We start from the raw sequence: 13388 nt of genomic DNA, 5'->3' as shown, positions 1-13388 counted from the left end.
CTTTATTTTTGAACAATATTTTGTTACTCGAATATTTATAAAAAAAAATGGTCAAATATTAAATTTAAAATATCCATGCGTGCAGATGATCTAATCTAGTTACTATAAGGGTGTGTTTTATTCACCGGATGAAGCACAAATTTATTGGAACTTATTGAATCTAATAGGACCTAATTAAAACTTATTGGAAATGACTGAAGCTTATTGGACCTGATCAGACTTGATAGAAGCTTATTGCACATTTGCACCTGCTTTCGAGAGAATAAATTTAAGAGAATAAACATATATATAGAACCTGATAGAAACTTATAAAACCCAATTACAAATGATCTAAACTTATCAGACATGATTTTTTTAATTTATTATTATTATTTTTATTAAAGTGAAGAGAACGCACCACGGAGGGAGAGTCGTAGAACCCAATAAAGTCACCCTCCAAAAATCACAATGAACAACGGGTTTCATATGTTAGTGTGTTACCAAAAAGTTGCCCTAGTGTAGTCATTTCATATTTTCGTCATGTAGTCCTATTATGTTATGGCCATATCATTAAATCCAGGCACCTACTTTTATCTCATTTATAAATATCCCTCCACAAACTCATCTTCCAACAATCATTTAAAATACACTAAATTTAGCCATTTTTAAATTCTTTTTTCACGAAAATAAATTAAAAAAAAAAAACCAAAATGTTTCATAATATTGTAGATGCAATTACAGGAGATGGAAAAGGCAAGAACAAGAAGAAGATAAATGGAAGAGTAGTGTTGATGAAGAAGAATGTGTTAGATTTTAATGATTTCAATGCTTCCATTTTTGATAGATTTGATGAATTATTGGGTAAAAAAGTGTCATTTCAGCTTGTTAGCTCTGTTAATTCCGACCCAGGTAATTATTACTGTACCTTTCCCTTTTTTGTTTTCTTCTTTTTTTTTAGTACTATAACTTTTCATTATAATTATTTGTTAATTAAAGTGCTTTCATATACTATAAATTATAATTATAATTATCATTGCTCAATCATTGATCGAGGTGTTAACATACTTTTTTCAAAATAAAAATACCAAAAATTGTTGATTTTACTCCGTACGTTCCATTTTGTTTGTCCTGTTCAGAATCTTTTAGTGTCACGGGAACATTATTTTACCATGAGCATTCATCTATTTATATATAATATTTGTATACTCCGTATACTCTAGTGAGATTCTGTTGGATTCTTCTGGATGTATAGTTTTAAAATAAATATGTTGGTGAAGATATTGATGGTCATATATATAGGTCACGTTTTCAAGTAAAATATAAGCATTGTTATCCTATGAAATCAATGAACTATCTCTACTCGATCCATATTCCACAGTACGTGTTTTAGTGTTTGCTTGATTAGATCTCCTCTCGGAATTATATTCGAAGTATAATATGATCGAATAGCTAGCATGAGTAATACAAAGTAGCATAGAGGAAAACAATTATTGTTATGCACTCCATCGGTCCTTAGAAGTTTCGTTTCTCTAAGGACCGACGGTGTACATGACAATATGCACTTTATTTAAGAGAGCTGAATTTTAAAAAGAAAAGAAAAAAGATACCAGTGGTGAACTGGTGATGTTTGGTTGATTAAAGATGAATAAAGAAAAAAGAGAAATGGGTTTGGTTGATTAATTAAAGGTGAATAACAAAAAGGACAAATTATTTTTTATCACCTAAAAATTCGAAACAAAAAACATCTAAAAATTGTTTTATATTAATATTTATTATTTAAAAATTATTTTTTATTATTTTAAAAATTGTTTTTAAAAATAATATTTGTTTTCAAATTATTGTTTTTATTATTTTAAAAATTTATTTTTTATTATTTTAAAATTTATTTTTTACCATCTAAAAAACAAAATCTGTATTTTACCACCTAAAATAATAATTTAAAACTTATTTTTACCACCTAAAAATGAAAAAAATAGATGAAAATGTTATGCGGAAGGTCACAATTAATAACGATAATATATCTAATATTTTTCTCTTTTTCCACGATTTTATGTATTTAACTCCATTCTCTTTTCCTACTTCATTTTTTATGAATTCTCGTGATTTTTTTCTCTCAACAATTCACAAAATTAAAAAAAATTCAATGGAAATGAAGAGAGGAGGGTGAAGGAGTTAAAGAAAATCGCAGAGTAAGTGTATGAAATTGGAGGGAAAATGAATTAGTAAGTCTCACATAAAACTTTTTTCCGTTTTCTCGTGGTAAAAAAAATATTTAATTTTACTTTTAGGTGGTAAAATACAAGTTTTAGTTTTAAAAATAATTTGTCCTAATAAAAATAAAGAATAGTGGAGTTTGATTATTTAAAGTGGATAGGAGAATCTAGAACTAGAAAATAGTGAAAGAATAATGAGACTTTTAAGTAGGAAAGGAGGGGTTAAGACAAAGTGATATCTATATAGAAATCATTGACTTTTGTGGTCAGGCTATAAAATTTTATACTTCCTCCATTCTTTTTTAAATGACACAATTGTACTTTTGACACTATTCATATAATATACTTTGATCATCAATTTTGATTTATACGTAACAAAAAATATAGTCATGTGGGGTCTTATTATAATCGTCTCATCCTATAGTTTTATAATATCAAACTTTTATAATTTTTAACCATTGATAATAAAAGGTATTAATGGTTGAAATATTGCATTGGCAAACGTGACAAAAAAATTGTGTCATTTAATAAAGAATGGAGGAAGTATATGGAGCAACTTTAATGGTTGTAGCTGGCTAGAGAATTGTTTGCAATTTTTAGAAATTTCAAGTTAATAGCTTGACCATCGGAGTTGAATTGATAAATTAGTTTGACCAAACAAATTAGCTCAAATAAGTCAATTTGCTTAAAAAAACTTGGTCAATGAAATAATATTAAATTTAATTACATTTAAAATATTGATTGACAAATATGACTACGTTAAATAGCAAGCTAGTAGCTAACCGTTAGGGTACCAACTAGATAGAAAGGGAAGTAGCTTGAAATATTATTTGGCATGACAAGCTAATTTAGAAATTAGTTACCATTGAAGATGCTCTTAGTAACTCCGTTTCATAATGATCTTCACGCTTTTCATTTTATTCCGTTTTACAATGTTCTTACATATGTTTTATTCTATTTTTTGACATGAAAGTTTACTATCTTATCTTTTTCCACCACAACATTTATCACTTTCTACCCACCTTATCTTATTTTATTCATTTTTTCTTACATCCATCCATCTTTTTACACTATCATTTACTTTATCCATATCTATTACATCTACCCATTTTTTTACACACTTTTTCCATTTTTGTCTTAATATTCGTGCAAATAGTATTCAGAAAGAACATTATTAGACAGAAGTAGTAGAAATCTTGTCGTTGTACAAAAGTTCCCATGTAAAAGAACATATCATTGTGATAAAAGAACATCGCGTATAGTACTGTATATGAGTATTATTATTACTTATCACTGATATAAATACAAAAACATACTCCCTCCGTCCAAGTTTTAAAGTCCCGTTGGACTAAAAACACGGATTTTAAGAAACAGTGGAATATAATATATGGGAAATTGGAATGCATTAATGATCGAATTCTAATATGAGAAAGTATAATATAGTACATGTAACAGGGAATACAATACTTGAGAAAGTAAAATATAGTACATGTAGAGTTTTTCAATGCAGTTTTAATTATTATAGTACCTGGAAAAGTGGGAAACTTAATGGCTAAAAATAAAAACATAACTATAATTTTGGGACATCCAGTTTGAAAAAACAAGACTATGAATTTAGGATGGAGAGAGTATTACAATTATTGATATAAACACAAAACATATATTGTATTGGCCTAGTGGAAATGACACTTTTTTGAGAGAGGGCTTCCCTTAATATTCCCCTACTCTCAAAATGTCTATCCCACTAATCCGTATCAGGTTGACCCGTACTGAATTCCGTACTAATAAAGCACTTTATCTTAATTTTTTTAAAAAAAATACAATAAAAAAATACAAAACATATGCTCCATATCATGTTCATCTACCCTAAAACTTGCTTACATTTTTAGGTGCACAATACCTATTGTGCACACTATGGTCCACCAGCAACCAAAGGGGGTCTTGGACTCTTGTTACAATGGTAGCAGTACAGACAATGCACTCCACGTATTTGCCAATAAGGCAATAATTGTCCTAAACCTTTAATGGCAACTGCCAAGTATAGACAAAATGATATTTTCAATCATGTTATTATCATTTGGATTATCATTTTGCTCATGTTTTCATTTTCTTGTCAAAAGGTTTTGCGCGCACTAGGTGTACAATAAATTTATTGTACACCAAGATAACTTTTACCTATTTTTTTGTAACTTTAACCTAGTTTTGATTAACTTTTATATTAGTAAAAAAATGTTGATAGATAAACATTTTAAAGAGTTAAATGATTAATTTTATACATTATTAGTGATTTTGAAGAAACAATTTTTATTAAAATGAAAAAATTTATCATTAAAAAATGGATAACTTTTACATATATAAGTTTAACTTTTAGACATTTTGAGTTAACTTTTACTTTGGTGTACAATATTTATTGTACAACCATTGTAAATAAGAATTTGTGTTTTCTTGTTGATTTTATTTTTTTACTTTTTTGAAGGTTTCTTGTTGATTAATTATTATACTAATTGAGGGAGAATGACAAGTCAATAAGTTATCATCATAGGCCCCCCCCTATGGTCGGATCGGACTTGGGAGAGAGACAAGTCGTTTAAGTCCTCTTAGCTACGCAACCTTATCCTCCTTTCATTTTAATACTTCATATTCCTTTTTTTTTAGAGAAACTAAAAAAACATGGCGAATAAAAAAATTAATTTAATTATTGAAATTAAAATCGTATTCATAATCCCAACAATTATCTATCAATATGTTTTGACTTATATATTTATTTGTCCATAGAGTATTAGATCTTTATAAAGATTCTAAACGTAAACAACTTAAAGAGATAGAGCAATGTCAACAATCATTGCATTCCCAGTGAAGTACTCCGTACTTATAAGCTAAACTAAATCATAGGGAATTACAGAGTACTTTTCAAACATGTTTGGCATGTCTTAATTTTACCATGTAATTATTCATCTGATTTTCACTTATTTATCATGAATTAAAACTATCTGATCTTATCTAAACTTATTTTTCCTGAATAAATGGAAATATGCAAATAAAACACTAACATTTTGTTTTGACTTGTAATTTGTTAAGTGGAGTCATGGATATGATCAATATTTATGTACCACGTACTATTTTGGCATAACGATTGTTGGATTAAATCCGTTTAATGTGCAGGCAATGAATCGAAAGGAAAACTTGGAAAACCATCATATTTGGAAAATTGGCTAAGAAATTTCACTGGTTTAACACCTGGTGATTCAGCATTCAAGATAACATTTGATTGGGATGAAAACATTGGTGTTCCTGGTGCAATACTTATAAAGAATGAACATAAAAATCAGTTTTTCCTCAAGTCTGTCACCTTAGATAACATTCCTGATATTGGTAAAATCGATTTTGTTTGCAACTCATGGATCTACCCAGTTAAATACTACACCAAGGATCGTATTATTTTCAGCAACAAGGTGCTAGTTTATTTCTTTGTTTCATTCAAAATACTGTGACAATTAAGTTATCTAATGTAAGGAGTTTATGTTGGTTGTAACAAAATGTATGTACGATTGTACGTGGTTTAACAGGTTTATCTACCTCATGAAACACCGGGACCATTAAGCAAGTACAGAGAAGAAGAGATGGAGATTTTGAGAGGGAATGGAGAAGGGAAGCTAGAGGAATGGGATCGTGTTTATGACTATGCGTATTACAATGATCTTGGAGATCCTGATAAGGGTTCAGAGTATGCGCGCCCTGTACTTGGAGGTTCTGCTGAATATCCTTATCCTCGCAGGGGAAGGACAGGCCGTCCCCCTACGAAAACAGGTAACACTTTGAGCACTTTGGACAGAGCCTCGCCTTAGGCGGTTAGGCCTTGCTCTCTTCACCTGATCTAGTGTGATTTTTCTAGTTTCTGGTCTGGTCTGGCCTGAATGTCTGATTTTTCTGGTCTGATCTAATAAGCAAATAAGTATAAGGTGAAAAGAATAAAGCCTTGGTTCTGCTAGTTGACATCTATAAAACAGCATTTTTCGAGTTTTGCTGATGGTTTATCTACTGCACGTCTGCACTTAAAGATTACTCGGACATTTTTTGTTTCTGAAGTCATTTGTTACAGTAAAAATATTTCAACAAAGTAAATTGCAGACTGAGAAAATGAACATTTGAAGTAAGGACTAGATTTGTGTTTAACTGGCATTAACAAAGGGTGTGTTTTCAGATAAAAGTCGCTTTCATTTATACGAGATGTGTGGTTTCAGAGCTAAATACTTTATCTGTATGACTTGGCAGATCCAAACACTGAGAGTAGGCTGTCACTTGTGAAGGCATTAGGCGTATATGTTCCAAGAGATGAGAAATTCGGACATGTAAAGATGTCAGATTTCCTGGGTTACGCGCTAAAGTCTTTGTCCCAGGACTTAGTTGTTGGTCTTGAGTCTATATTCGACAAGAATCATAACGAGTTTGATAGTTTCCAAGATGAACTTGATCTATATGAAGGTGGGATTAAGCTACCAAAGGGTGCTTTAATTGAGAAGATAAAGGATGGCATCCCATTTGATTTGCTTAAGGCTTTCCTTCAAACTGATGGTGATACACCACTTCTGAAATTCCCAATGCCTGATGTAATCAAAGGTATACATCCAAATCAAATACCACTTCAATTCTGATGCTATTTTTATTTTAATTTCCTTACAAGGGAATTATGATCATTTGTTTAATGGTTCATGCTGTCTTGTTCACAGAGGATAAATCTGCTTGGAGGACTGATGAAGAATTTGCTAGGGAAATGCTAGCTGGTGTAAATCCTATAGTCATTCGTCGTCTTGAGGTAAGATATCCCTTCGTCTAGAAATAATAATCACATATACTATAGTCGTTTCAAAATGATTTTTACACTTACTATTTGCATAAATATTAAGACAAAATAGAAAAATTGTGTAAAAAGGTGGGTGGATATAATATAATACGGATAAAGCAAGAAAAATGTGTAAAGAAGTGGGTGGGTATAAGAAACTTTTTTTTTTTTTTTTTTTTAATAAAGTAAGAGAACTGAGTGGAAAGTTATAAATGTTGTAGGATAAGAAGGGTAATATAGTAAATTTGCATGTCAAAAAATAATACGAAGTATAAAACATAATCTTATAATGTACGGAGTAAATAACATTATAGTATACACCAGAATAAAATGGAAATTGTAAAGATTATTTTGAAACGGAGGTAGTACTAGATTCATATATCCGATTATCCGGTAAAGGTTGTGACAACACACTCATGAATCATACATTGTGTTTACCACTAAACCAAACTTGCCCTGCTCTATCTTATGCAGGAATTTCCTCCTGTTAGCAAACTTGATCCAAAAACATATGGAAACCAGAACAGCTCAATCACCAAAGAACACATCGAGCAGAACCTTGGTGGATTAAGTGTAGACGAGGTAACAATTTCAACACAAAAACTGTTTCTGTTGCGAATGTACACACTCAAAATGATTTCTATATAACCAAATCCGTGTTTGATTGAAACAGGCAGTTACGAAAAACAAGGTATTCATTCTAGACCACCACGACACTCTGATGCCTTTTGTAAGGAAAATAAACTCCACACCTTCGAAGATCTATGCAACAAGAACACTTCTCTTCCTACAAGATGACGGTACTTTGAAGCCTTTAGCTATCGAGTTGAGTCTACCACATCCTGAAGGTGATGAATTGGGTGCCATTAGCAAGGTGTTTACACCAGCTCATGAAGGTGTTGAAGCCTCAATTTGGCAGCTTGCCAAAGCTTATGTTGCTGTTAATGATTCAGGCCAACATCAACTCGTCAGCCACTGGTACTAGCTTCTTCTTCCTCAAACATACTTACATTTAGCTCATTCATCAAGGTATGCATTTACTGATGTTATTTGGGTCTAAACTGCAGGATGCTAACTCATGCAGCAATAGAACCCTTTGTGATAGCATCAAACAGGCAACTGAGTGTTCTTCATCCAATCCATAGACTTCTGCACCCTCATTTCCGTTATACTATGGACATAAACGCGCTAGCAAGACAAATACTTCTTAATGCTGATGGACTCCTTGAGAAAACTGTTGTTCCTAGAAAGTTTTCCATGGACTTGTCTTCAGCAGTGTACAAGAGCTGGGTTTTCACTGAGCAAGCCGTTCCTAATGATCTCATTAAAAGGTAACTTCATGACAAAATTTTCTTATAATAACCAATTAAATTCATATGATTTCACTGAAATGTTTTTGTTAATCAGGGGAGTGGCTGTGAAAGACGCGCAGAGCCCTAATGGGTACAAACTACTAATAGAGGACTACCCATACGCTGTTGATGCACTAGACATCTGGTCAGCAATCGAGACATGGGTGAAAGAGTATTGCTCATTTTACTACAAGTCCGATGACATGATCTCTAACGACATAGAGCTACAGTCATGGTGGAAAGAAATCAGAGAAAAAGGACACGGTGATTTGAAGGATGAAAAATGGTGGCCAGCTATGAAAACATTTGATGAACTAACACAAACTTGCACCACCATTATATGGATTGCTTCTGCACTCCATGCAGCAGTCAATTTCGGACAGTACCCTTATGCCGGGTACCACCCAAATCGCCCAACTGTTAGCCGAAGGCTCATGCCAGAACCAAACACTCCTGAATATGAAGAACTTGAGAAAAAACCTGACACTGTATTCCTAAAAACAATCTCAAACAAGTTCCAAACTGTGCTTGGGATTTCACTTATAGAACTTTTATCTCGACATCCTACTGATGAGGTACTGCAGGAACCTCTTACACGCGAATCAATCATGTTGTTTGAGTTGTGTTTGTCATATTAACATATTTTTTCATCAAACAGATCTATCTTGGGCAAAGAGAGACTCGCGAATGGACTGCAGATAGTTTACCATTAGAAGCGTTTGGGAAATTCGGGAAAAAGTTGGAGGAAATAGAAGATAAGATTGTAGGGAGGAACAAAGATGAGAAACTGAAGAACCGAGTTGGTCCAGTGAAGTTGCCATATACATTGCTGTATCCTTCAAGCGATGCAGGACTCACTGGCAGGGGAATTCCTAACAGTACATCAGTCTGAAGCTTTTATTTATGTCAACTTGATTTATTAGATCTCAATTCTTAAGCATGTAGCTTGAAATTTACGTACATTTGATTCACTTTATGTTGTCATAATAAAATCATGAAGTACACAAGGCTTCATGGTAAGATCAGATTATATGTTATGCACCAATTTTATAATTAGAGTAAATGTAAAATGAAAATAAACTATTTTTCTTGTGGATTTTAATCATCTATCAATATATATTGTGTGTGCATGTGCGGGTGAGTGTTTTCGGGAAAAAAAAAAATAGTTTACTAGATTCAAATGATGTTAAATTCCTCATTTTGATATATCTTGTAAAAGACTAGGTATGATACTGAGAAGCACATTTCAATAGCAACCTTCTCTTCTACTCCCTCTGTTTCGAAATAATAGGAACACTTTGATATTGACACTATTCACAAATTTCAATTTGACTATCATTTGTGATTTATAGGTAAGAAAAAATTTAGTCGTGTGGATCTTGTTTAATTCGTCTCGATATATATACTTTCAGAATTTCAACTTTTTATAATTTTGTGAAAATAAATTAGAGATATTAATGTCCAACCGTTTTATGGTTTATGGGACTTACAAGTATGTGAATTTTGCTTCAATTTTCTATTATGGCGTTGTTCATCCCGTTGTTCTTGTAGAAAAAAATAGGAATTTGCTAATTCCTAAGGACAAAATATTTTTTACCACCTAAAAAAGTCGAAAAATTATTTTGTACCACCTAAAAAACTAAAACTTGTATTTTACCACCTAAAAAAATAATTTAAAAGTTGTTTTTTACCACCCGGAAAATGGAAAAATAGATAAAAATGATATATGGGGGCCACAATAACAGTAATATTTCTAATAAGTTCTCTTATTCCACTATTTCATGTATTTAACTCTCATATGTTCCACCGCTTTCATATTTTCCATGAATTCACATAATTTGTCACCACCATTAATTCACGAAATTGACAAAATTTAATGAAAATAAAGAGAGAAGGGCAAAAAGTAAGAAAATCACACATGGAGTATAAAAAAATGGAGGAAAATTGAATTTGGTAGCTTTACATAAAAAATTTATCTATATTTTAGTTTTTAGGTGGTAAAAAACAAGTTTTAATATTTTTTTTAAGTGGTAAAATACAAGTTTTATTTTGTTAGGTGGTAAAAAACAAATTTTCGATATTTTTAGGTGGTAAAAAACAATTTGTCCTTTATTTTTAGGTGGTAAAAAACAATTTAACCAATTCCTAATCTTTAACAATAACAATACTAATAAGCTCAATATGAGGAGGAGAAAGAATATGTGAACAAATATATTCAATGTGCTTAATTAATTGATAGCTACAATGTATTACATTTATAGTGTTTCGACAATTTAAATTTGATTCCTAAAAACTCTCTTATTCTACCATACATTATATGGTAATATGAAAATGCTAAATTTATTCTCCTTATAATAGTATTATTTATTTAAGTTTGTTATTTTCAACACGCCCCCTCAAACTTAAATTATTCTTACTTACTAGTGTAAGAAGTGACTCCAAGTAAACCCTTGAAAATTTCAAACAATTCACCTTTAAGTGGTTTTGTCATTATATCCGCAATTTTCTTTTCCGACGAGCAAAATTGAATTACGATTTCTTCTTTCTTATAAGTTCCCGTATGTAGTGAAACTGTATATCAATATGCTTGCTTCTTCCGTGAAAGATAAGATTCTTTGCTAATGCTATAGCTGACTTATTATCACACATTATTTTTGTTGGTGATTGTTGTTGATAGCAAAGATCTTCTAAGATCCTACGTAGCTAGACTGCTTGTCAAGCTGGCAAAGCTACTGCAATATATTCTACTTCCACCGTTGATAAAGCTACAACTGGTTGCTTTTTTGACGACCATGATATCACATCATTTCCTGATTAAAAAACATATTCGGATGTGCTTTTACGTGTTTCGATGTCTCCTGCCCAATCGATGTTGGTGTATCCAGCCAAATTATATGACTCTGAATAAGTATAATATAATCCATGATCTCGTGTACCATTAAGATAATATGAAATCCTTTTAGCAACTTGAAAGTGTGTCTGATATGGCTTTTCCATAAATCGACTTAATAATCTAACACCATAAATTATGTCGGGCCTAGTAGAAGTCAAGTAGCGTAGGCTAGCTACCCACTATACTTTTTAAAATAAGTTGGATCAACAAGTTGACCAGTTCCTTCTTTCTTCTTCTCCACACGTTCTGCAACAGGAGTACGAATGTGTGAAGTTGTATCTATCTTGAATTTCTTTAAGATATCAGTGGCATACTTATTTTGTGGAACAAATATACCATCATTATCCTGCCACACTTCAATGCCGAGAAAATACGACATCAATCCCATATTTGTCATCTCAAATGCTCGTGTCATTGCTTCCTTGAATTCTGTAATCATTGCCTCACTATTCCCAGTGAATATGAGATCATCAACATACAAACATAAAATTAAATTTTCATCATTTGCCTTTGACTTGACATAGAGTGTATGTTCATGAGAACATTTTTGAAAACCGTCTTGTAGCAATGAGTCAATGCGAGAATACCAAGCATGAGGTGCTTGTTTCAAACCATATAAAGCTTTCTTAAGGTGATATACATTGTTCTCATTTCCATTCTTAATGAAACCAAGTGCCTGCTCCACATAAACTTCTTCTTGAAGTACTCCTGTAACACCCTGGTAATTCCTTATATTTATATTTACCTTTTTTTCCGGCTAATATAAAAGAATTACCAAGATATTACCGCCACCGTGATAACGGCTAAGGCTATTTACCAGAATTACGCTGCGGAAATTAACTAACTTTCAAAACATATTAAATAGTTAATGGTCATAAAACAACTTGGAACCATCAAGGCCCAAAACCAACATTAAATAGTTTAGAAAATCCACCAACTATGGTTTAATAATTAAAGTAGTAGTAATAGTCATGACTATAAATCAGAAATAGAGTTTATAATTACGAGAGATGAAATAGTCACTCGACACTATTCCCACGATAACTTCTCCCGCAAGTTATCTCTACCAACCTGCTTATTGAAATCTACTTCCCAACCATTCAAGTGCAATGATGGATCATCATAGGGTCATTAAGGCGAAAGCCATGACCTAAAGACATGAAGCACGAAGTCAGCGAAAGCTGAGTACGAACAAGCTAGAATGAAATCTTAGTCTAACATGCTTCACTCAACAATAAAGATAATCCACATGCAAAATCCATTCAAATAAATCAATTAATCATGAAGACATACTCGAGACTTGACACGACCCTTAACTCGTAGATTAATAAGAATTTAGCTTCGAACGGGTATCACACAAAACCACTTAGGCAAAACAAGACCACTGAGGAAAACTGAGGGTGTTGGGAGCCCACCAAACACCAAATAATATAGAGTCGGGCTTGGACCATACCGACGAAATTCCTGCGCATTTTATAAGCGAATAACCAAAAGAATGAAACAAAATTTTGTATAATTCAAGGAGTACGAGTTTCTCCGACGCGACTCCCCCCATTGTTCATACTCGAGGTACATACGTTCCAAGAGTTTTAAAGCTTATTCAGGTTACACTTTACGTTAATTAGTATGTTATGTTCAAGACTCAACCCAAAGACATAACTCACAAGTAATTAAACAATTACACAAACAAATAGTTAAACAATGACACTTCATTTTAATCCTTTAGGATTTGTGATCAAACATAGGACTCAAGTGAATTTACTCCATTGTTCCTTTTCAAAAGCACTGTTTGAGATAACCCGACATTGTCTGTTAACAAGCGGGATGTGCTCTTAGCACGAATAGTCCTTAGTTCAATTCACAAAACTTCTTAAATGTATTCTACACTTGTGGTAGAATAAACGATGCACTGAGGCAATATTCAATAGGCTCATTGTATGCTAGACATCCCATACTGAAGGAAATAATTCCCTTGGTCCAAGTATGCATATAATGTTAAGTCTAATAAATGCGGTTCAGTATTAATTGACAAGTTAATAAATTCAGTGAGATCAAGTGAGCTGAATGCCTAGCTAGAGGCCGCTTCAGTTCAAGTGGAATTAATGATATTA

The 13388-nt window shown here is 32.2% G+C and overlaps 1 protein-coding gene across 1 annotated transcript; it reads left to right on the top strand.

Annotated features, from left to right (window-relative positions):
- Positions 1-417: 417 nt before the first annotated feature.
- Positions 418-9514, top strand: LOC110791742 (probable linoleate 9S-lipoxygenase 5). Its single transcript, XM_021996501.2, has 10 exons — positions 418-888; positions 5355-5644; positions 5759-5999; positions 6465-6809; positions 6920-7005; positions 7507-7614; positions 7706-8010; positions 8100-8363; positions 8440-8959; positions 9043-9514. The coding sequence occupies exons 1-10, from the start codon at positions 690-692 to the stop codon at positions 9274-9276; spliced, it is 2592 nt and encodes an 863-aa protein (XP_021852193.2). The 5' UTR covers positions 418-689; the 3' UTR covers positions 9277-9514.
- The last annotated feature ends 3874 nt before the right edge of the window (positions 9515-13388 follow it).

The sequence above is a fragment of the Spinacia oleracea genome, chromosome 4 (assembly GCF_020520425.1).
Source record: "Spinacia oleracea cultivar Varoflay chromosome 4, BTI_SOV_V1, whole genome shotgun sequence".
NCBI classification, from domain to species: domain Eukaryota; kingdom Viridiplantae; phylum Streptophyta; class Magnoliopsida; order Caryophyllales; family Amaranthaceae; genus Spinacia; species Spinacia oleracea.
Note: the sequence above shows the minus strand (reverse complement) of the source record. Positions and strands in the feature narration are given on the sequence as shown.

What these genes read in the sequence shown, in the direction of transcription:
- LOC110791742 (XM_021996501.2), top strand. Translation starts at nt 690, where the DNA reads ATGTTTCATAATATTGTAGATGCAATTACAGGAGATGGAAAAGGCAAG. An exon ending in CCGTCCCCCTACGAAAACAG is followed by an intron (nt 6,000 to 6,464) that starts GTAACACTTTGA and finishes ATGACTTGGCAG; the next exon opens with ATCCAAACACTGAGAGTAGG. An exon ending in AATGCCTGATGTAATCAAAG is followed by an intron (nt 6,810 to 6,919) that starts GTATACATCCAA and finishes TCTTGTTCACAG; the next exon opens with AGGATAAATCTGCTTGGAGG.